The 22,214-nt window shown below is 41.9% G+C and overlaps 1 protein-coding gene across 10 annotated transcripts in view; it reads left to right on the top strand.

The window, feature by feature from the left end:
- PLXNB2 (plexin B2) overlaps window positions 1–22,214 on the top strand; it is a 269,974-nt gene that overhangs the window by 159,110 nt on the left and 88,650 nt on the right. For all 10 annotated transcript variants that reach the window (XM_049813970.1, XM_049813973.1, XM_049813976.1 and 7 more), the window contains one exon: window positions 21,082–22,192. In XM_049813970.1, coding sequence (XP_049669927.1) covers window positions 21,082–22,192 — 1,111 coding nt within the window. The remainder of the gene's footprint in view (window positions 1–21,081; window positions 22,193–22,214) is intronic.

Here is a 22,214-nt window from a genome sequence, read left to right as displayed (position 1 = left end):
AAATACCTGAGCTCTTGAGGTACAAAATATTTGATTCTGCCAGTTCCTGAGGGCTCTGCAGAGAAAGGAGGGCAAAAAGGTCTTCAGAAGCTTTCCCAGAAAACCATTTTTTGGTGATGACCGGCACTAATACCCAGTATTGTTTGTTACAAGCCCGTTTGTTCCTAAAATGTAAATGTCTTATCCTGGAGGTTCTTGCATTAACTCATTATTTGAATGTGTCTTGACTTTGATGTGGAAAAGCAATTTCTACTGTGTATAAAATGTTATTGGGAAAAATACATTTTGCTGCTCATATAGTGAAAGAATTCTTCGATTCAGCCCCATTTCCCTACCTTAGCCCTGTTGTTTCTAATGGTGCTTTCACCTAGCAAATTCAGGCCTTGAAGAGAATAATGCAGTAGGTAACACTTTTAATCAGTATAGGATATACGAAACAGCAGGGAATGAATTTCCAACTGTGCAAACAAGAAAAAAAAAAGGAAAAATGTGAAAGCTGGTTTTGTCATTTCTTTCTCCTTAGATTGGTCTTGCCCACAGGGCTTTTATGGTGCCACAGTTGCATACTTATCAATAATTGTTTCCTAATTCTGCTCCATTTCTGCACTGAAGTAGTATAAAATGTTGAGCTCCATGCAGCCAGTCAATTTTCAAGATCCCATGTGGACGACAGAAACCAGTGTACTGTTAGTAATCTGTTAAAAGGATAATTTTCCTCTTGTATCGGTGTTTAATTGGATGGAATCTCAAATCTTAATAGTACCTACATCACTTAAATACTGTTCTCATTGAGGTGTGACAATGGACAGGGAAAGGCTGCTGGTTTGAATAAGAAGCTTCTCTTTAATTAGTCCAAACCATATCTGAGTGGGGGAGAAAGAAGTTTACCGAAATCGTTTCAGGAGTCAGAACTGGATAATTTCTTGTGGCAGCTGTTCATTTGTACTGGGGTGTTATTAAACAAAGTGTAAACTGAATGTGTGTTTGAGGACGGCTCACACCAAGGGGCATTTCAGCAGGGACAAGGAACGTGGCGGTTGCTTGTCAGTCACGAGCAAGCTGGGTTAGACTTGCACACCTCAGCATCAGGCTGTGTCTGTCCGTGTTCTGAATCCCACTGGGGCCTGTGGGTCTTATCGTGATATAAAAACAGTGGTTGTCTGAAGCTGCATAGCCCAGGGCTGGAGTGAAGGCCAGCACCCGGCTGAAGCAAGGGCTGCAGGACAGGCATGGTGTGCTTGCGGCAGCTTCCATCTTTTCTTTGCCTTGTTTTTTGTTTGATTTTTTTTTTCCCCCCAGCATAAGCTACAAAAAATTAAAAATCTTACATATTTGTGTTCAGTGTACAAGGGGGAAGTTTTGTTAGAGGGGGCAGGGAGAGTTAAACCCTCGGAGGCAACTGGAAGACTGGAAGCACAGGGTCAGTGAGTGGTTTTTTGAACAGCTAGGGGTGGGAAAAACAGGTGGAGCATCTGTGCTGTGGGTCGGGGAGGCTATTGTAAACAAGGAAGCTTCATTCAAAATGCACCCCACCTGGAGTTCTGTGTCCAGCTCTGGGGTCCCCAGTACAGAAAGACATGGACCTGTTGGAGTAAGTCCAGAGGAGGGCCATGAAAATGGTCAGAGGACTGGAACACCTCTCCTATGAGGAGAGGCTGAGAGAGTTAGGATTGTTCAGCCTGGAGAAGAAGAGAAGGCTCCTGGGAGACCTTATTGCAGCCTTTCAGTACATAAAGGGGGGATATAAGAAAGATGGAGAAAGACTTTTTACCAAGTCCTGTAGTGACAGGACAAGGGGCAATGGTTTTAAAGTGAAAGAGGGTAGATCTGGATTGGACATATAAAAAAATTCTTCTGTGACAGTGGTGAAACACTGGAACAGGTTGCTCAGAGAAGTTGTTGATGCTGCATCTCTGGAAGCATCCTAGGTCAGGTTGGATGGGGCTTTGAGCAACCTGATCTAGTAGAAGATGCCCCAGGCTGTGACAAGGGGGTTGGAACTAGATGATCTTTGAAGGTTCCTTCCACCCCAAACCATTCTGTGATTCTATAAAGCTGGCATCCTGTCCAAATAAAGAAAATTAGAAGAGATTTTTAACTCCAGCAGGTTGAATATAAAAGTTTCAGTGCAGTTAGGCAGGCAAAAAAATGCTTTTGAAGAATGACTTACCAGAATAGGCTAAACTAATACCCAGGCCTCCTTCAGACATGCCAGGAACAAAAAGCTCAGTGTAGGGCCAACGGGTTGCTGGGATTTGAAAGGACACTCAGAGAGGACGAGACCCTTAGAAATTTTTCATTCATTCTTGATGCATCCTGTTCTCTCTGGAAGAGGTCAGGGATTTTTTGCGGTGAAGTCCTTTGTGTGGGTGGGACAGGCGAGTGCTGGCACAGGCTCGCTTGAGAACCTGTCTCAGTGGGAAATGACCATGTGATAGAGCTCATGTTTATACAGGAAAAAAAAAATAGTTTAAATACACAAAAAGGAAATGTCTTTGAGTATCCAGCTCTACACAGAAGAGCTAAGATCTTTTTCTTCCCTCTGCTGTCATTGAGCTCTGGCATCAAGGCTTTACGACGCAGGAATGTAGTTTTTCTAGTAATTGTCATGGAGCCATTAGGAGGTGACTTATTTCTAAGTTATCTCTTGCTATTATTCACAGTCCTCTTTCATCCTAATCTGTCTTCCATTTAAAAAAAAAAGCCTCTGGAAAATAAATCAGGGACAGTGAAAAACATTTTAAATCCTTCCATAAGAAATGGGATTTGGCCATTGCCCAGCATGGAAGGAAAAAAGATGATGTGAAAGTGGCAGCATGGTCCTGATTCCTTGTTTACCTATTCTTGGTTCAAATAAATAGGGTCCAGTTAAGATATAGGTGATTAGGGCTAAAAAGGAGCAGGTTAGAAAGCTATTTATTTCCAAAGATCTTTTTGAAAGAAGCAGTCTCGCCCAAGACCTCACGACCATCGCCCACCATGTGGTATGAAGGGAGCACCATACGCTTGGATGTTTCATTGCTGGATGCAGTACAGTGCAAAGCTCTTGAAAGCTTCCAGTCATTAAACTTTGCTAAACAACATAAAGCTTTTTTCAAAGAATGGTACTCCTGCTTCACTGAGCTGGCCACCGTCCAGCCCTAATAATTACCTTCTGCCTATCTAAATTGCTCTGTTTATTTAATTGGACAAGGTCATATGTCAAAAGATGCTATTGGGTAGGGTTGGTGACGCTAGGACAATAGGTACTGCGTCACCCAACTCATTCAGGCTGGTTGAAGCAATTCCTATGTGCAGATCATAGTGATTTTGTGCAAATCACTCTGAAGCTTGCAAAGGACTTCATAAATCAAATAGCAGTTCCAGTAAGTTTAAACAAAGCATTATTAATAAAAGTGCTGATCCCTGTCCACTGTGGGAGTTGTACATGGATGTTGTTAAAGTATTCCAGAATGTATAAAAGAGAGAGGCCTGGCTTGTACTAGAAATGAGGAAGTTTGTCCATATGCGACTACAACAGGTTTATGGCCATCCCATAGTGATGCAGTGCTGGAGGGGATAAGGACCATTGATTCTTCTAGACAAAGGTGGTTGTCTCTTCCAAGTAGACTTTTTTTCCCCTGTCACACTGCTGCTTAAAGGCTAATACAAACCTTAATAAAACATTACATTTGTGTCATCAGTAAGATACCCAGTGCACTTCCTCAAGCTCTGTTAACCGTGCTTGCTCTGCGGGAAGGATGCGGCTGTCAGATTGAGACCCTGGTGTTCCAGGTGCCTAGTACAGTGAAATCAGCCGTCTAACACAAAGTATGGCAGACTGCTTTGTCAGCAGTTCTTAAACTTCCTAGACTGGAAGGATATGAGAAAGACATTACAAGTTGAGGAACTTTTTCAAATAAGCAAACAACGGTCCTGCTGAGCAAAGCTATTTTTGAGGGGGAAGGTGTTTGTTTAATCACCTAATGGAGCTGGTGCGTTTTTTACAGATGTACTCAGATCGAGCAGTGGCCTCTCAAATCAGTGGTGCAGTTGTCTTGTTGTTTTGGGTTTTTTCTTTTGCGTACAGAGGTAGGGATCTGTCCCCCTCCCTTAGCTGTTCCTGTGGCAGTGAGCATGGTTTACATACTGGTGAGACTGCACAAGGTGACCTTGCTTTGCTCTTTGAATTATGACCTTCTCAGTTTGAACACTTGCAGTGCTTTAATATTAAACCACTGCTTCTCTTGCTGAAGGCACTGTGCAGTGGGAGTAGAGACAGTTTAAATCTGTTGCCAGAAAGCAAGAAAGACTTCATTAATGTCTGGAATATTTGAATCCCACCAGTGTTACTATCTTTAGCATCTGGGATCAATTATTTCAATAAAATAACAAATGCACCCAACACAGGCAATTCTTATCCCCATTCCACTTCATAGGCAGTTTCCCTATAGCTGTGTCTTCTGGGTGGTTGTACAGAGGGGAGGTATGTCCCAGAGGTTGGGCAGTTCCTCAAGAGAGTTAAAAAGTAAATTACTTCTTCTCACCATGTTCTTGTTTCATTCTTTTCTGCAAAACTCTGTGCACTATTAATGCTATTACTTTTCAAAGTCTTGTCTGAATTCCCAAGTTGGTTTAATGTTACTGAATGATTATATCAATTTAGCTGAATACTCTTATTTGACACAAGTCTAACTCTGTCTAAATAAATATTTATACTCCGTCTAAACAAATCTAAATGTTAAGTATTGACTTAAAAATATTTGAGTGCCTTATTTCAAAACCTTCTTTAGAAACCAAATGAGACAAGTAAGTATAGGTAAAGTTGAAACCTAAACAAGCATGGTCATCTAACTATGTACTTTTACAGCCTGCTAGATACCACACCACAGGAAAAGCAATGCAAATCTATGAACACTGGGGCTAAAAATGTGTTGCCCTTTTTTCTCTAAAGGCAGTTTAGTGCTTACTCTAAAATCAGTGGGTGAGACCGTATAAGAATTTCTTGGTATTTTGGTGACAGAGGGTGCTTTCAAACATCAAGTTAGCAGGGAGACTAGGGTGGCTGGGCATATACTGGCCAACGTGGACTAATTTGCATGATAGTTCCCCTACTGCACAACTGTAGTTCTTCCTAAATGCATGGAAGTAGTGCTCTTGTTTACCATTTTTTGATGACCGTGTATGGTTAGACCTGAGGCCAAGAGGCCATTGTTAAAAACCGTTGTTTTGCCTGGATAGGAATCCTGCCCACTATGTTACTGTGAAGGAAACGTGGTGGCAGTGGAGACCAGAGCAAGTGGCAGTGTCCTGGCTCCCTCTTCCTCCCCATGAGGTAGCAGAGCTGGAGACAATGGTGATGGACTTCAGGCCTTCCCTTAGTCACTGTGAGCAGGGACCAGCCAAAGGGCAGTGGCTGTCCTTTATAGACACTCCGGTTTGAAAACTAAGTGGAGAGACACACTTCTATCTGAAATCCATATGAATTTTCTGCCTGAAGATGTTTACCGAAAACTTTAAGGAAAGTTTAATACTGCAGCTAATTTTAGCAATGTACTGGAGCCCTCTGGATGCTTGTTTTGGTTTTTTGAATCTTGCCATGAGATGAGTTTTCATTTTAAGTAACGTTTTTCACCTATGTGTCACACTTTCTTTGCAACTGAATAAAAACACTGTACTCCAGTGTTGCAACTTGGCGACCAAAGCATTGAGACTTCAACTTGCTCAGATTTGTGGTGGAGTAGCCTCCTTGCTCAAGCCCCTTGTCCAGTATGGTTCCATCTTTTGGCACCAACCCTTTTCCATGCCATCTTTCTTTGAATCAATATTAGGAGTTCACTTGCCAGTCACATTAACTATATCAAATTGCAGTGGACTCAGCCTGAATGAACTCCACCTTTTTACAGGTGCTGATACAGAACTAGTCCAGAGACAAAGCCTTGATGAGTTGCTGTTATTTGAATTCTCAGAGCAAGCAAACATGGATTTCAGAGATACTCAAAGAATGATCTTCATCATCTCAGACATCCTCACATTTCAGTACTTTAGTAACTAATTTCTGAATATCTCTGTCAGTTACAATTCATGCCTGCTCTTCTCCCATCAAAAAAATGGAGAATAGTAAGTTTGAGTTTCCTATTGGCTTTTCTTTAAGTCCTACAGAAAGCTAGTGAGAGAAATCTGTGCTCAGATACACATGTGCAACCCTGCTGTTTTCTGTGGGAGATGGTGCATAGTTATTTGATGGTAGATTGTATTAACAAAATCATTTGCAAAGCAACGTAGGATATACAAGTCATTTATGTCTCGGAGTGAAGCTTCCTCTGATGTGAATCCACAGGCTCTGTACATGTGCAGCAAAAACCTGTTAGAAATTTGTCTCTTGTTTAACACTCAGTCATACGGCGATTTCCAGGTGTTCAAATGGGATTCCTGGCCTCTGGGACTGTTTTCCAGCTTTGTTTTGGAAGGGCAAATGCTTCCATGGGGGAGTTTCCAATGCTTCAAAGCCTTCCTGTGCCCAGAAGGTTCTAGCCTCGCATGTTTAACAAAACTCCATGGTTATCCTACTGTCATGAGCTTGATGGTAGGCATATTTAAAGCTTGGAGATACGATGTTTCTGATGGCAGTCATAAATGCACAAAATATTAGCATCTGAATGTCTTTAGAAATTCATGTTGAAAAGACCAGGCCAAGGGGCAGGAATTTTTAGTCTTGTGCTAGCACTCTGTCATGGCTACAGATTGCTGGTACATCACATCCCAGGCATGCAGCATGAACAAACAAATGCCTCTCTACTATGATGTGACTGATAATACTTTGCAAGCGTCATACATTTCCACTAATTGGATCCTATTACTACCTGGTGGGTAGGTCATTGCTCCTAATTAATTAAGGGCCAAGAAGGTACTTAGTAGGTTCCAAGATGCAGATGAAGACAGATGTCTGCTTGGGAAATTAAAATATACCAGTTCGACGATTTTATATAAAAACAGATCAACTATACAAATCTGATATCTAGCCCGATGCTAATAAACCTGATGAAAATTAGAGAAATTAGATCTGCTTAAAGCTAATAAGATGTGATAGGAATGTTCAAAGTTGTCTGCAAAAATACTTTCAGGCAGAAGGATTAGCATTAAGCATATTTTTACAAGGATTGAGGACAATATTTGACAGGGTAAACTAGCCCATAAAATTGTTCTTTTTTACTTGAGTCTATGGAAGGACTTCTCTCATGAAATACTCAATCTGAACAAAAACTCAGTCTTCAGCATTGCACTAATAGTTTGTTCTTTCCATATGCACCATACAGAAAATCAGAAGTGCTCCTGAAACAACTGAGTTATGCATTCTGGTTACTTGGAAATAAGACTATCCAAATAAATGCTTTAAAATATCTATATATATTAAACACTTTAACTCTGACTGTCCTTCAGTTGTTTGCAGAGGAATGCAGGTTCTGCTTTCAGTGATGTCATGCTTTGAGGCATATTTCCTATTATGCATACACATCAGTGCTATAAACTTTATGTCTTAATGTACCCCTATAAATATTCAGCTTATTTGCTTTCAAACAGTTAAAAGTGTTTATGCATGGTGATCATGTTTGAAGACTTTCCTAGACATATATTCTCCTGTAGAAAGTATGCAGGCTGTGTTTGAATTTAGACTTTATCTACTGTACAAAATTTCTAAATACATTGAGCGGCCACTGTAAATTCAAATTTGAAATATATATATACTGAAGTACCCCACATACAAAGCAAACATTGTAAAATATACTTGAATTAGACCTTTTAACCACATCAGTGGGTGCCATAAAAGAAACATTTAGCCTAAGAGCTCGGAAGATGCATGATGAAAGCTGCCCGAAAGAAGTCTTTGGAGGCTGCCTGAATAATTAGGGTTGTGGGATGAAAGTGGTCATGCAAGGAGGAGGATTTACACTGCTCTCTATTCTCCTCGTATAATGTAGCTGGCCCTTATTGGCTTTACTAACTCATGTGTCCAAATGTGCTTACCAGTGAGAAGAAAAATGTTCCCACCAACTGCCAAGCAGCCTTGCAGTGGCCTCTCCGTCCTACTACAAACACACAGAAGAAACTCATCTTGTTGCAACCAGAATTGAACCGTACTCTGCAGCAGCAGAGGCTACAACGCTGGGGAGGAGGTGGCCTTGGTCTTGTCACTGGGACCATACCTGACATTTTGTGTCAGGTCTGTGGGAAGCCAGTAGTTTTGGTGGAGACCTCTTTTCCATTTGTTAGCATTGGCTGTTTCACGGGGCATACTTTTGTGTTTATTCAAACATTGAAACGAGATGGAGTCAAGAAATGGGGTCACCGAAGGCAGGACTGTGTGTGAGGCAAATGCTGTGCCCTACATGTCCTGTGGCTCCTCTGGTAAGAAAGTAGTAAGAGTTTGCATGGCTTTACTTGTGGGTTTGCATCTTTCGTCATGGTTTTTTTTCATAGGGATGCCTTGGCAGCACTTATTTAAGCAATAGGTTAAAGATGCACTCTGCTGCCAGAAGAGTGAAAAATGCCGCTCCTTTATTTGAGCATGGTTAGCCCAGTTCATCAATCAAGGACAGAGAGGGTTTAGAGTTACCAACTCTTAGGAAGAGTCAACTCTAAGTGTTAGGAAACCAAAACCAGATGCTCTATTTACAGCGCAAACAGTGCTTCCGCCCACACACCCCTTTTTTTTTGTTCTTTAAAGATATGCTTCTGAGTCTTGCAGTTGGTTTAGGTTAAAATATTATTTGAGAATGGTTTGACTGCAAGATCAGCAGGCAGATAAATAAATCCCCCAAACCATGGGTTGTTATTGGTAGGAGGGGAAGGGCTGGTCTGCTTGTCTGTCGCTATTTACTTCCATGCATCTCAAATTGCATGCTCTGATCTTTAGGAGCACGACTTGTGGTTCTTGAAAGCCTTTAAGGAGACAGGAGGAAATTATAAATCTGGGACAAGTAATTATAGGGACAAATTCCGGGACTTTGGCCTATGTTTTTTTTCAGGGCAGGGAGGAAAAGACCATACATGTATGTGCACTTACTGGACAGCAGCATTTCCAAGTACAAATTGCACCCTGCATAGGGGGGCCCTGTTCAATACTTAAAGGGAGCTTATAAGAAAGATGGAGAGAGCCTTTTTACCAGGGCCTGTAGTGACAGGACAAGGCACAATGGTTTTAAATTGAAAGAGGGTAGGTTTAGATTGGACATAAGAAGGAAATTCTTTATGATGAGGGTAGTGAGACACTGGAACAGATTGCCCAGAACAGCTATGGATGCCCCATCACTGGAAGTTTTCATGGTCAGTTTGGATAAGGTTTTAAGCAACCTGATCTAGGAGAAGATGTCCCTGCCCATGGCAGGGGGATTGGACTAGATGATCTTCAAAGGTCCATTCCAACACAAACCATTCTATGATTGTCTGCAAGTTTATGCATCACCTAAATCCTGCTAGAGCCTTCAGTGCCAGCCATAAACAGTTCCTGGCCTGGTTGGCAAGTTCAGCTGGAGTGGGTCCTGAGCCCGCCTATGCAAATTGGCTGGTTTTATTCATGTCTGTCCCACATGTGTTAGAGCTGCTCTGTGGAGATTGTAGCATTGTGTTCAGCATGGCTGAAGACTTGTAGTTTTGAAGGAAGGACCTCTGTTTTGGAGGGGTTGGGCAGGGACTGGTGTGAAATGGCCAGTAATATATTTTCATCACGCGTTGTATCATGCTCCTTTTTTGAAATAAAGTGATCCTGGAGATTAAAACGTGTTGGACAGTTCTGAAGCTAGGAAAACACATTTTATGACTGTGTTATGCATCCATAAAAAGGGGATTTTATAATGCTTTTGCTGACAGGCCCTTAAATAGACAGGCACAGGTAGGTGCTGCTGTCAGGTTTGTGCAAATTACTGGTTAACTGGCTCTATAAATTTGGAGTGAAATATAATGAATAGAAACATAGAAGTGCACGCAGTGTCTGTCCAGGCAGATTGGATAAGCGCAAGCCAGCACTGTTCTGTTAGAACCAGGGACACTCATTCGTTTAGATGGGCCTCACGTGTTTATTAAGGAAAGAAAAGAAAACAAACAAAAAAAAACCAACCAACCAACCAAACAAACAAAACAAAACAGGAAAAGGTAAACACAAATCAAAACGCTGCAATTCTGTTTTGTCTTTTCTTGCCTGCAGCAGCTGAAAGCCACAATAGATAAATAAGTGCAATCAAATGCGACTTGCTAACACACAGCCTGTTCTGTATTTGTTTGCATCTCCAGTGCTTAACCCTTTATAATGTGTATGGTATTTATTTTAGCACGTTCAATTTCCTGCAAGCCCTCTTTCTTGTGGATTCTATTTCACTCATCTCCCCACTACCTTAAAAGCCTCTTGGAATATTTACCATGTGCCCTTTCTTGCTGCGCTTCTCTTCTGCTTCTCCAAGCTGTTTCTGCCCTGTCATGTGTCTCCCCATCTTCTCCCGGCTCCCTTCTCAGCTGCAAGAGTTACCTGTCTATAAGCAGAAGCAGACCCCCAGGTTTGTTGTTTCTGCTGTGCTGCTTCACCTGCACCATGTACCACTTCCTCTACTTGGCTCCCTGCAGCAGGACGCCAGTTCACCCAGCACCGTCTATTCTGCGTGTATGTTCCTTCCTCCTCCCCAAGCTGGAGTGAACATTGAGTATGTAAAACCAGCAGGTGCCATGAAGTTAAGTATGTCTCACTGTATTTTTCTTTTCTCTGAAAAAGCAGGAGGAAAAAAAAAGAGAAGGAGCAAGCAGTCAAGAAACAAAAGAGGTGTTTCCAGATAAGGCTTGAAAAGAGATGGGAAGTCAATGAGGCAGTATGTCTGAGCTCCCCACTGAGGTCTGAAAACCACCTGAGATTCTTGTTCTCCCCCCCCCCCCCTTTTTTTTTTTCCCTTCTACCTCCTGCTTTGTCATCAGAGACTTTCCGCAAGAGTATTCAAGCTGTAGTAGTAGCAGCAGCTGCAGGAGAGGAAAACTTGGAGGCTGTGCCTAAGAAGAAAAGAAAAGAAGGTGGGGGGAGGAGGAGCTGTAAGAAGATGTGAAAAGATGTGTAAGGAAGGAAAAATAAAAGGGCTTTATAAAAACTGTCATGACCATTAATTTGAAGGGCAGAGAGAAAAATACCACACTTTAATCTCAGAGCAATCAAAATGAGCAATACCACTGTGGACATAAAAATGGTCCAAATGAAAGTTTAAAGAATTTCAAGAAAGACAAACCAGACAAACCCTTGCAATTTATCTCCAGCAGCAGAAGCCAGGAAAATTCTCCATTCCTTAGCTATGTGTTTCTTGGCTCCCAACATTCCATAAACTTTCCATTTCAAGGATTTTTCCCATCCTCCTCTGCCTCTCTCTCTCTTTGTGGCTTGCATTATCAGGTGCCTAAGTACAATATATATTGTAGTACTCCATTTAGTGCAGTTGACAGCTTCCCATTTTTGTAGAGCTGCTGTCCCACCTCTCAGAAGTTCTGGATAAATCGCTGGCACAGCAAGATAACTACATTAAAGTGAAGAACGCAGGAATCCATTAAACCCAAATGGGAAAACAAAATCAGGAGAAACAAAGAATAAGAAGACAGCATGATGGTGAGACAGGGAATCATAGAGCAAACACCACTAAGTGAGAGGTAGAATTAGAGGGAAAGGATTTTGTTGCATGGGACTTAATGAATTACTCGCCATATTTGCATTTCATTGATTTATGGGTTAAAATTTATTTATCCCACTGATTGATAGGATAAATTTCATACAGCCTTATCATTGCAGCTTATACATGATTCTTCTATTAAGTTCTTTAACATTATAATGTAACAGGAAGAAAAAAATTATGGCTCTCCCTCCTGCCCAAATGCTGCTTAGCTTTGCAAGTTGGTGTGCTGTCCTGTACAGCCGTATTGCAGTTGGGAAACCCCGGCTGTTTCCAGCTCTCCTCTTGCTATGCTCAAGTCAGCAAAGGGTATGTGCAGGTTCAAGCTGCAGCCGAAGCGGGCTGGTGCTGCCACGAAAGGCTGCAGCTGCATTGGACGTCCGGAGCGTGGTTTGGTGCTTCTGCTTTGAGGGGGGGAGGGTGAGACGGATCGCCTCCCTGTGACCCCTCGAGTCTCATTTGTGTAATCTGTAGGGAAAGGAAAGCTTCGCACATGCTGGAAATGTCCTTTTGATTTGATTAGTTTGTGTGTGTGTGATTAATGGTTAATTACGAGGAAGAACTGGTTCTGGCAAGGAAGGAGCCAGAATAGTTTGTGTTTGTTTCCACATGGTCATGCTCAGATTCCCCCACACTGGAAAAAAATCCGCCTCCTTTCTTGTTTCTTCCAGGGGAAGTCCAAAACCAGTCCTTGAAGATGACCTTAGGACTGAAAACAAGCAATTCGTTGTTGTGGTGTGGAGCTGGTGACACAGAGTCCTTTTACTATCAGTATAAATGCGTTTTTTTCCTTGTGCCGTAATACTCTTACTGGCGTAGGGAAAGCCAGCAAATTAAAGCTATCCTAACTCTCTGGGTTTTCCCTCCCATGCTCCAGGCTCTCTCTTATTTTCTGCTGGTCCCTCAGATAAAAGAAAACAAAAAAGTTTTCCCAAGTTGTAGAAGGGGTAAAATAACCCAAGGCTCGCACAGAGCTGGTGAACAGGCATGGGGCGGTCCCTGGCTTCTGCCGGGCTTCTGTGGCCACCTTGCACAGCATTTACTGCAGGGAGCTCTCCCCCCTCGAATCTCGGGCACCTCAGATGCTGTGATGGGTATTTACACTTACAGCCAAATTAGATTTGGCCATTTGCAGGATCAGGGAGCATAGAAGTGTCTTTAAGTGACTTCTGGAGTGTCTGGAGGGGCCCATGGTCCTGTGCCAACTGCAGACTGATGCAGCTGAGTATTGGTCCATATGGCATCACTGGGCTTAGCACTCAATGAGGTTCAGAAAAAAAAAATAAAAACCTAAATTTTTGTTAGTTGGGAGACCTCGCGGTTTTAATAAAACCAGGAAGCGGGTCAAAGAGGAGATTCTGTGGGTTCAGATTCCTGCCGAGTCAGCTGCCTGCTATTAAACACGTCACTTGGCTGCTTTTCTTGCAGTTCGACTACATCTTTGTAACACTGAGAAAGCAAGGCCTCATTTAAATGGGCACTTCATTTCTACTAAAAGAATGCAAAAAAGATGGAGGAATGAATGTAGAAGCCCAAACTGAAAGGGAGGTGTGGTCCAGGAGGGCAGGAATGCAGGCCTTCTCATGCAGCGTTTCTCTTCCCTGTGTGTGCACCTCTGGATTGTGTATATGCAACCCTTTTATGTGAAGTGCTAATCTGAACACTTGTCTTCATAATAAAAATTACAATAATAAAAACTAGGATTTGAAGAGACCTTTCTGGCATAAGCTACCTGTGTCTCAGACTGGTTTATACTCCATAATTTCTGGTAGCTAATGCTGTGGAATGAGGTCTTTCCACAGCAGCTATTTCTATTGACTTTTTTTTAAGCTACTTGGCACTGTGAACTCTTGAAGATACTTTCATTTAAGAGAATTTTTGTTTTGATTCCTAAGAGCAGCAAAAATCCACCTTGGACTATGACAGAATCCATGGTATAAAAGATTTTCAGAATCAAAATGCTGCCAGGTCTGGCTGTAATAAACCAGGGAATTCATTAAAGTACAGCTTTGTGTAGCATGGCTCTGCTTCTAAGAGTGCATATAAATTTGCAAAGTGCTACTCTTCTTTTTTGTTTACCTGCTGATGTTGCAGAGACAGCACATTATTGGAAATTCTTGAGTGCGATCGCAAAATACATAAGTATGCATTTTCTGAGTCTCATTACCTGTTGTTAATGCTCTTTTGAGTGACTCCTAGTTGAAAAATTAAGACTCGCGTTGTTCCCTTTTGCTCTGAATTTGGATCTGGATCAGAATATTAAATACTTTGGAGTTCAAGTGTGCACGGATGAAAGGTTTTGATTCAGACTACTAATAGTGTTATTAATTTAGCTTGAAGCTAATGACATAATTATTAATATGAACTCTGAATTTGTTAGCTGTTTGCCTCACTTAAACTTTTGACTCAACCCTGCCGATTTTGCACAAAGTTCATGAGAGTCCTTGGTGTGGAGATGCTGAGATGCTGGTGAATACAGGACCTGCTGTGAAAAGCAGTTGTGGTCCTCAGCTTTTAATTCAATTTCTCCAGCAATGCCTGGAGAAACCTTTTCCATGTTGGGACAGGAAAACATTTCTATTTGGGTTGCTGGCCTGTTTGTATGTGGCAATACTGTTTCACTGGAGTTGCCAGAGATGTTAGAGCTGGATGAAATCCCCTCCCTGCCCCCTTGGAGATTGTGAGGCACAAGGAAGGTTTGGTGATCTTTGGTAAATAACTGGGGCTACAGATTCTCAAAATTCATTTTCAGCCTTTGTGGGAAGCTTGATGGGGATGACCTTGTCAATAAAGGTCAAGAGAAGTCCTTAAAATTCTCTTTGGGTGGCCTTGCTCATGCAACACTGCTTCATCCTTTCAAACACGTCCCTTTGCCCTTGAGCTCCCAGCTAGCCAGGCTGTGGGATGCCTCAGTGTCTTCTCAGGTTAACGGGCTTTCTTAGGGAGTGAGTTATCTGAGCCCTTTTTGCTGCTGATACCTCAGATCTTCTGAAAGATGAGAGTCTCGAGTAATGTAAGGATCTTCTTGCCTCTGCCCCTTTCCCAGGGGAAATGTCCAGCACACACTTTCCTCTCCCATGCACTGCTGGCCTCTGCTGATGGTGCAGGTGCCAAAGAGAGATTTACTCCTCTTTGGGCCCCAGAGTACAGCTCATTCTTGCCAGATGAAACCATGGTATAGGTGTATTGGGTTTGCATAGCAAGGTTTTGGTAGCAGGGGGGCTACAAGGATGGCTTCTGTGAGAAGCTGCTAGAAGCTTCCCCTATGTCCAACAGAGCCAATGCTAGCTGGCTCCAAGACGGACTCACCGCTGACCAAGGCCGAGCCCATCAGTGACAGTGCTAGCACCTCTAGGAGAACAGATTTGAGAAGAGAAAAAAAAAACCCTGCACAACAGAACCTGCAGTGAGAGAGAGGAGTGAGAACATGTGGGAGAAACAGCCCTGCAGACCCCCAGGTCAGTGCAGAAGGAGGGGGAGGAGATGCTCCAGGCACTGGAGCAGAGATTCCCGTGCAGCCCGTGGTGAAGACCCTGGTGAGGCAGGCTGTCCCCCTGCAGCTCATGCAGGTCCACAGTGGAGCAGATCTCCACCTGCAGCCCGGGGAGGACCCCACGCCGGAGCAGGTGGCTGCACCCGAAGAAGGCTGTGACTCCATGGGAAAGCCCCCACTGGAGCAGGCTCCTGGCCAGACCTGTGGACCTGTGGAGACAGAGGAGCCCACGCTGGAGCAGGTTTGCTGACAGGACTTGTGACCCCGTGGGGGACCCACACTGGAGCAGTTCATAAAGAACTGCAGCCTCTGGGAAGGACTCACGTTAGAGAAGTTAATGAAGGACTGTTTCCTGTGGGAGGGACCCCACACTGGTGGAGCAGGGGAAGAGTTTGAGGAGTCCTCCCCCTGAAGAGGAAGGAGCAGCAGAGACAACTTGTGATGAAATGACCGCAACCCCCATTCCCTGTCCCCCTGCACCGCTTACGGGGAGGAGGTAGAGAATTTGGGAGTAAACTTGAGCCTGGGAAGAAGGGAGGGGTGGGGGGAAGGTGTTTTAGGATTTGGGTTAATTTCTCCTTATCCTACTCTTATTTGATTGGCAATAAATTAAATTAATTTCCCCAAGTTGAGTCTGTTTTGCCCATGACGGTAATTGGTGAGTGATCTCTCCCTGTCCTTATCTCAACCCACGAGCCTTATGAAAGCAACCAAAACTTTTGTTTTCCACATCAGGAGTAGAATCAGTAATATAAGTACTTGTCCATTTTTTGCCACTTTTCCAGCATCTTGACCAGATGGGATGGTTTGTTCCATACGAAGATGCCCTGTATCTTAGCATATTGTGTTTTGAGGAGCAGTGAAAAAGAAGGAAAATGGCTCCTTCTATGTTTGAGCAGTACAGGCTATCACAACTTTTAATGAAATGGATATTGGTTTTTCGTTCTCTACAAAGTGACCTCCTGCAGCTCACTGACCCACAGGTCCCATCTGCTAACAGCAGTCACAACTAAAGGGTTGGACACCCATCACAGTGATCACTACTCAGTGGTTCTACTAAACCAATTTTGGACCTATGCCATAGTCTACAAAAGAAGTTGTTGTTCTCTCTCCAAAGCCTTTCCAGCATGTTGCCGTGCTCTTAGGAAACAGGTTTGAATCCTGCAGTGTTTTTCCAGGTGATGCCTTCTCTGAATGAGCGAGCTCCTTCATTCATTTGGTTTAGGAAATAGTAATAAAAGTTGTAGCTGTGGAGGAGAGTGCTCACGTTTACCTACAGTTCTCACCGAAGTAGAAGCTTTGAAATCCAAACTGAAAATCTGCTCATCCCATGCCTCACACCCATTCTCCAGTTTCTGTTCTGAATTCCTTTGAGCTTAAAAATGAAAGCTGAATTCTTTTGGACTTGTGAAAAACCTATCAGAAGCTAAAAGCGAAGTTACTCAAAATGAGGGAGAAGATAAATTGCTTTTCATTCCTCTTTCCCAAATATCTACACCATTTGGGTGCATTCTTTGGATCTTTACCTTTTTTATGTTGCAATTTTGGGGTCTTTTAAACAATTTTTTTCCAATTTTAGGGTCTTTTCGATCTTTTGGGGTCTCTCTGATTAGGGGAAAGTTTGTAGGGAGAACTGCAGTTCTCTGCATCGCTTATTGTTAAAGCGTATCAGTATCTGCCTCTCTTGACAGAAGCGTTTGTCTTTAGACCCAGGATTTCAAGTACCAAAACTTTGTCTGGATGAGATGAGGTAACAGAGTTTAATTCAGTATATATGTACAATTAGTGAAGAACAACTCTGCAAAAACACCACAGAAGCTAAACTGGTGAGATTATTCCTTCAGTGAAGACTTTCTTGCCCATCATTTTGGGGAATAACAGTTGTTATAGTTCTCAGTTATTCCAATTTCAGGCAAAATTTGGTATTCTTTCACTTCAGCTGAAATTAATGTTAGAAATTAAGTAACATAAAGCTAAAGTTATATTGAAGGTTAAAGAAAAGTGACTGGGGATGGCTGAAAAATTGAAGGTTCCCAAATACAGGTACAGCAGAGGATTGTGCAGTGAAGGAGGAAAGCACCTGCCACATCCATGTCAGCATGTTACTAGTGCTAATTCTTAAGGGTATTTATAATCGTGTGCAATCAATTTGAAATTCATGTTGTGCTTGTAGATTATAGATGCTCTTTTTTTCTGCATGTCTTTTGAAGAATTGACTGTTACTTAAGGTTATTGGTCTTGCTTGAGTAGAAAGACATAAAGTTACGGGTACTTAAATTAAAATTGATCTAGCAGTAGGGCAGATGTCTGGTAGCTGTGTCATTCCAACACAGTGACACTTTATGGCAGTTCCCTGTATGAAGTGTTCTCCTGGGTGCTCTATGTTTTCTGCACATAACTTCTAGAGTTTCATATTTCTTGTAAGTTGCAAGACACTTATTTCAGTGGGTTTCTTTAAAGTGCTTGCTGCCATCCCACTTTCCTTGTCACCTGTCAAGTCTCTGGGAGACTAGGAAGGGGCTGTACGTTATCAACACTTTCTTTTTGATTAACATGCATGTTTTTGTAATAAATCTTTTCTGCTTTGGGAGTGTGTTTATTCTTATTGCCATCCCTCTAGGATACTCATTGAAATTATGTTCAGTTGTCTCTAAGGTATATGAATCAGAAGTGGAGTATGTTTTGAGATGGGTGAAGGGATAGGGAAGGCAATGATGAAAAAGGGAGGAATCCAAAAAGGAAATTACTTTGCAATTCAGGTAATCTTGATGGGACAGTGATAAAGGTGATTCTAATGATATCATGGGGTGTGGGGAGCAAGAGGCAGGGTGGAGACAAGAGAGAGGAAAAAATTATGTGGTCAACTGCTCTGTTGGGCTTCTTTTATCCTGAGTCTGCTAAGGGCTTAAAACTAAGTGCAGACTGAGGTCAGAGGGTGAACATCAGCTCTCAGGACCAGGGCATGACTTTGAGTAAGCCACACAGGCCCACGTGTATTTAAAGTGTGAGATTAAGCCATTGGAAATACAGTTGTCATGCTGAACATCTTGAATTCCATGCTCCAGCCTGGGCTTCTTGCTCTTTTTCTTTTGGTTTTCTGTGGCTTGTTCATTTAAAACAGGAGTTTTTCACAGGAGGAAACTGTCCCTTGATACATTTCCATAGCACCTAACTCAGTAGGGCATCTGTGTTAATAGCAGCCCTGTCTTTTCCTACCATATCAGCTGGTTATAGGAGGATTCTGCCACCTGCTACTTCCCAATTAAGTTAAGATCAGGTGAGAATGAGCTGTGCTTATAGTGCATCTCATTTCATTTTGTTTGCTTTTTTCTTTCCTTAAGCCTGGTATTTGAGAAGTGCACGGGAATTTAGTTCTGGATCTTTCCCATAGTGTATTTGATTTTTGTTTACTGTTTGCTTTGAAGGGGTGGCAGGACATGAAACTAATAGGTACAGAGAATGAAGAACTGTTACATTGCATGGAGGTCTGAGATAATCTAACTGTGTTTGGCATGAGACCGGGGTGGCGGAATGTAAATGAGAAAAAAAAGGGGGGAAAAAAGGCAAAATGAATGGGGAATACATGTCGTTCTGAATAATTTAAGTAAAAAATTTGATAAGTAAACAAGGCAGAAAATAGTAGGGAGGAAGCATTACCCATTTTTGTACAGAGAGATTAATTACTCCTGGTAAGAGTCTGGTTTAGAGGTGCAAAATGTATTTTTACTTAAATCCTGGCTCTGGCATGAACCAGCAAGACTCTTTGTTCCGCCTGTGAGACAAACGCAGGTGTATTGCAAGTGCAGCCTCTGTGTCCTGGGTGCCAGAAATGGAAAATATGTTTTTTTAATCCACTGAAATAAATGGACATGGAGGTGAACCTAGTACAGAAATTAAGGTACAATAAATTGTAAGCTGGGATCAAAGCTTGTTTGGAAAATTGAGGTCCTTGGAAGTGGGAAGACAAGAAGAGTTTCTGACAAATAATATGAGAATTCTTCTGGGTTACCTTAGAGTGGGTCTGAGGTTGTTGTAGAGAAGTCCAAGACTTCATTATGTTGCAAGGCAGGTGCTGAAGTCTCTATGTCTGAAGAATGGGTTATAATTCTTAACCTTTTCTTGGTCACTGTCATATGAGGTAAACCTGTCATTAGAAAGTCAGGCTTGTGCTGTCAGTAATGTACTGTCGCTTCTTTGACCTCATTTTACAGTTAGCTACTCAGTTTGTACATAAGAGCTTTAGCAAAACAAGATTGAAGTTAGTCTTTTATTTTGTCTTCATTACTATCCTGAGTTACATTTAGTAGGGTTTTGGTTTTTTAGAAGTTAGAATCACTCTGCTTTCAGAAAAGCTGTTCTCACCATTGCACATGTGTTTTCTCCGTACAGGAGCAAAATGCAGTCAATACTAGAAGGCAGGAGTTGTCTTTCTGCATTGCTGGCGATGCCAGGGTGGTTTGGGGACCTGGCAGATGGCTTGTGCTCACAACAAGAGTCCTTCCCTCACTGCTCAAACTTTTGCAGCCCAGTTGTTGATGTTTAACCTTAGTTACCCAGTATAAATGATGATTCAGGCAATTCTCTTTCACACCACACCACAGTCTATTGCTGCTACCAAAACAGAAGTTATAGCTGACACAGGAGCATGGTTCCTCTATTATTATTTTTATTATTTTTCTTTTATTTTTTTTCAGTTCCTCGTTTTGGCATTCTATGCTGTTTTCCTCCTCCTACAAGGCTTTTGCCTGTTAGATTACTTTGTTAAATGTTTCTCTTGTCTTTTCTGGTGGTTTTTTTTTCCTTTCTATTCACTGTTCCAGATATTTTCAGATTTAGCTTGAGATTCCCTGTAAGTCTACAGGTTCTTTCCTCATCAGACTATGGAGTCACATGGGTAACTTTGAAAATGAAAATACTGTGGATCATATTTGTTTTTCACTACTTCCTCCAAACAGTATTTATCTTTCCCCCCTAACATCAGTGTGTCCAAGCATGCCACCTTCTGTTTTCTGCTCTCAGAACTAAACACTTGCAGAAAACATTGACAAAATGTTCTGTGCTTAGGAAGCCAGTTGGGACTTGCCTCCTTATTTAACTCTTCAGGTTAAAATTAGACCCCTTCTTACAAGTTTCAGGAGGTCTTTCTCTAATTCCAAACAGCCACGTGATCTGCTTGGGAAGTAAAAATTCTGGGGGAAAAAAAAAAAACAGTAACAGAATCTTAATCCCATAAAACTCTGAGACAGATTTGTTCTTAAGACAGATTTGAAACTATTAAGTTGCAGTGCTCTAGTGAATTGAAGTGTTGGGCTGTAATGCATACCAGCAGTCAAAGGCTCTACCGTCTTCCAGCTTTACATTGAAGAAGGATTCGTGTAATGCCTTCTTGAAAAGCATCAGTAGCCAGATCCAGACTTGTAGTCAATGGAAAGTTTTTTTCCTTTCTGGGGAAAGTCCTGCAACACCAAATGTCTCAAACACTTTTATGTAAATTCTCCCTCTTTATTAAGGAGGAGCCACCCAAAACACTGGGATCCTCCAGCTTATTTTTAAAATTTCAGCAGTAAATAATTCACACAGTATGGAGCTGTCTGGAGAAGCACTACCACTTCTTGGCACTCTATGTTGTTTCAATTGTCTGTTGTTCTCATTGTGCTTTAGCACAGGATTGATTATCTAATTGGTTATATGATAATCATTTAGACATATGACCTTGTTTAATCCTTCCCCAACATACTAAATTGCTAGGCAATTAACAGGATTTGAGGCTTTCCATAATCTTCATAATGTCTACACATGCATAAGGATAAGTGTATTTGTGTCTGAAATCATGAAAGAAAAAAACCTTCATGTTGCTGAATTTTATGTAAATTTTATTTTTCAGTATGTTTCATGTTCTTCTTTTCTTTCCTTTTTTAGGTATTACATAGAAATGGCTTTATGGATCTGGACACTGAGTGTTTTGAGCTGTTTTTGCATCACCTTATCCAGAAATGAGGAACTGAAATTTTTTCGGAGTACTACAGAGCTAAATCATCTAACCGTGGATAATGACACTGGGATAATCTATTTGGGAGTGGTAAATGCTCTGTATCAACTTACAGAAAACTTGGATGTAATACGGTCTGTAGAAACAGGTCCAAGAAAGGACAACAAAAAGTGCACACCTCCTATTGATGAAAATCAATGTAAAGAGGCGGTACTGACTGACAATTACAACAAATTATTGTTGCTGAACAAGGCGGATAAAACAATTGTGGTGTGTGGAAGCCTTTTTAAGGGAATCTGTGCCATCAGAGATCTAGAAGACATTAGCAATGAGAAGTATTATGTTGACAGTAGCGGAGAGAAGTCCTTTGTAGCAAGCAATGATGAGAGTGTATCAACTGTGGGATTGATCACTTCCTTGAACAATGACCGAGTGCTGTTTGTTGGGAAAGGGAATGGACCAAATGATAACGGGATAATAATCAGCACTCGGCAGCTCTATGAAAGGGATGGGAAAGACATTTTTGAAATGTATACAGACTCAGCAGCTGTTAAATCAGCTTATCACTCATCAAGCACACAACAATTTGTGGCGGTCTTTGAGGATAAAAACTATGTTTATTTTATTTTTAATCAGCAAGAGAAACAGCCCGTCAATAACCGCACACTGATTGCACGTCTGTGCAAAGATGATGCCCATTATTATTCCTACTTTGAAATGGACTTTGGTTGCAAAGATGATGATGGTACCTATGACCACTGTCATTCTGCTTATGTCACTATCCCGGGAGAAGAGCTGGCTGAGAGCATGGCTCAGCAGAGACAAACTATGGGTGCTCTCTCAGATGACAAAGTTCTTCTTGCACTCTTCAGCAAAGTAAACAAAGATAATGGCTCTCTAAAATCTGCCATGTGTGTGTTTTCCTTGCGGCACATCAATGAAAAGATGGAAAAAAACCGGAACGATTGCTACACCAAAAAGAATACCAGCTCATTTTACAAACTTTTTGCAGCAGAAAACCCGTGTGCATCACATGGACTGGTAATATCAGTATCAGTTTTAG

This window comes from Accipiter gentilis, chromosome 11, assembly GCF_929443795.1.
Source record: "Accipiter gentilis chromosome 11, bAccGen1.1, whole genome shotgun sequence".
In the NCBI taxonomy this organism is placed as follows: Eukaryota; Metazoa; Chordata; class Aves; order Accipitriformes; family Accipitridae; genus Astur; species Astur gentilis.
The sequence above is the reverse complement of the archived record's forward strand: the minus strand, read 5'-3'. Positions and strand labels throughout refer to the sequence as shown.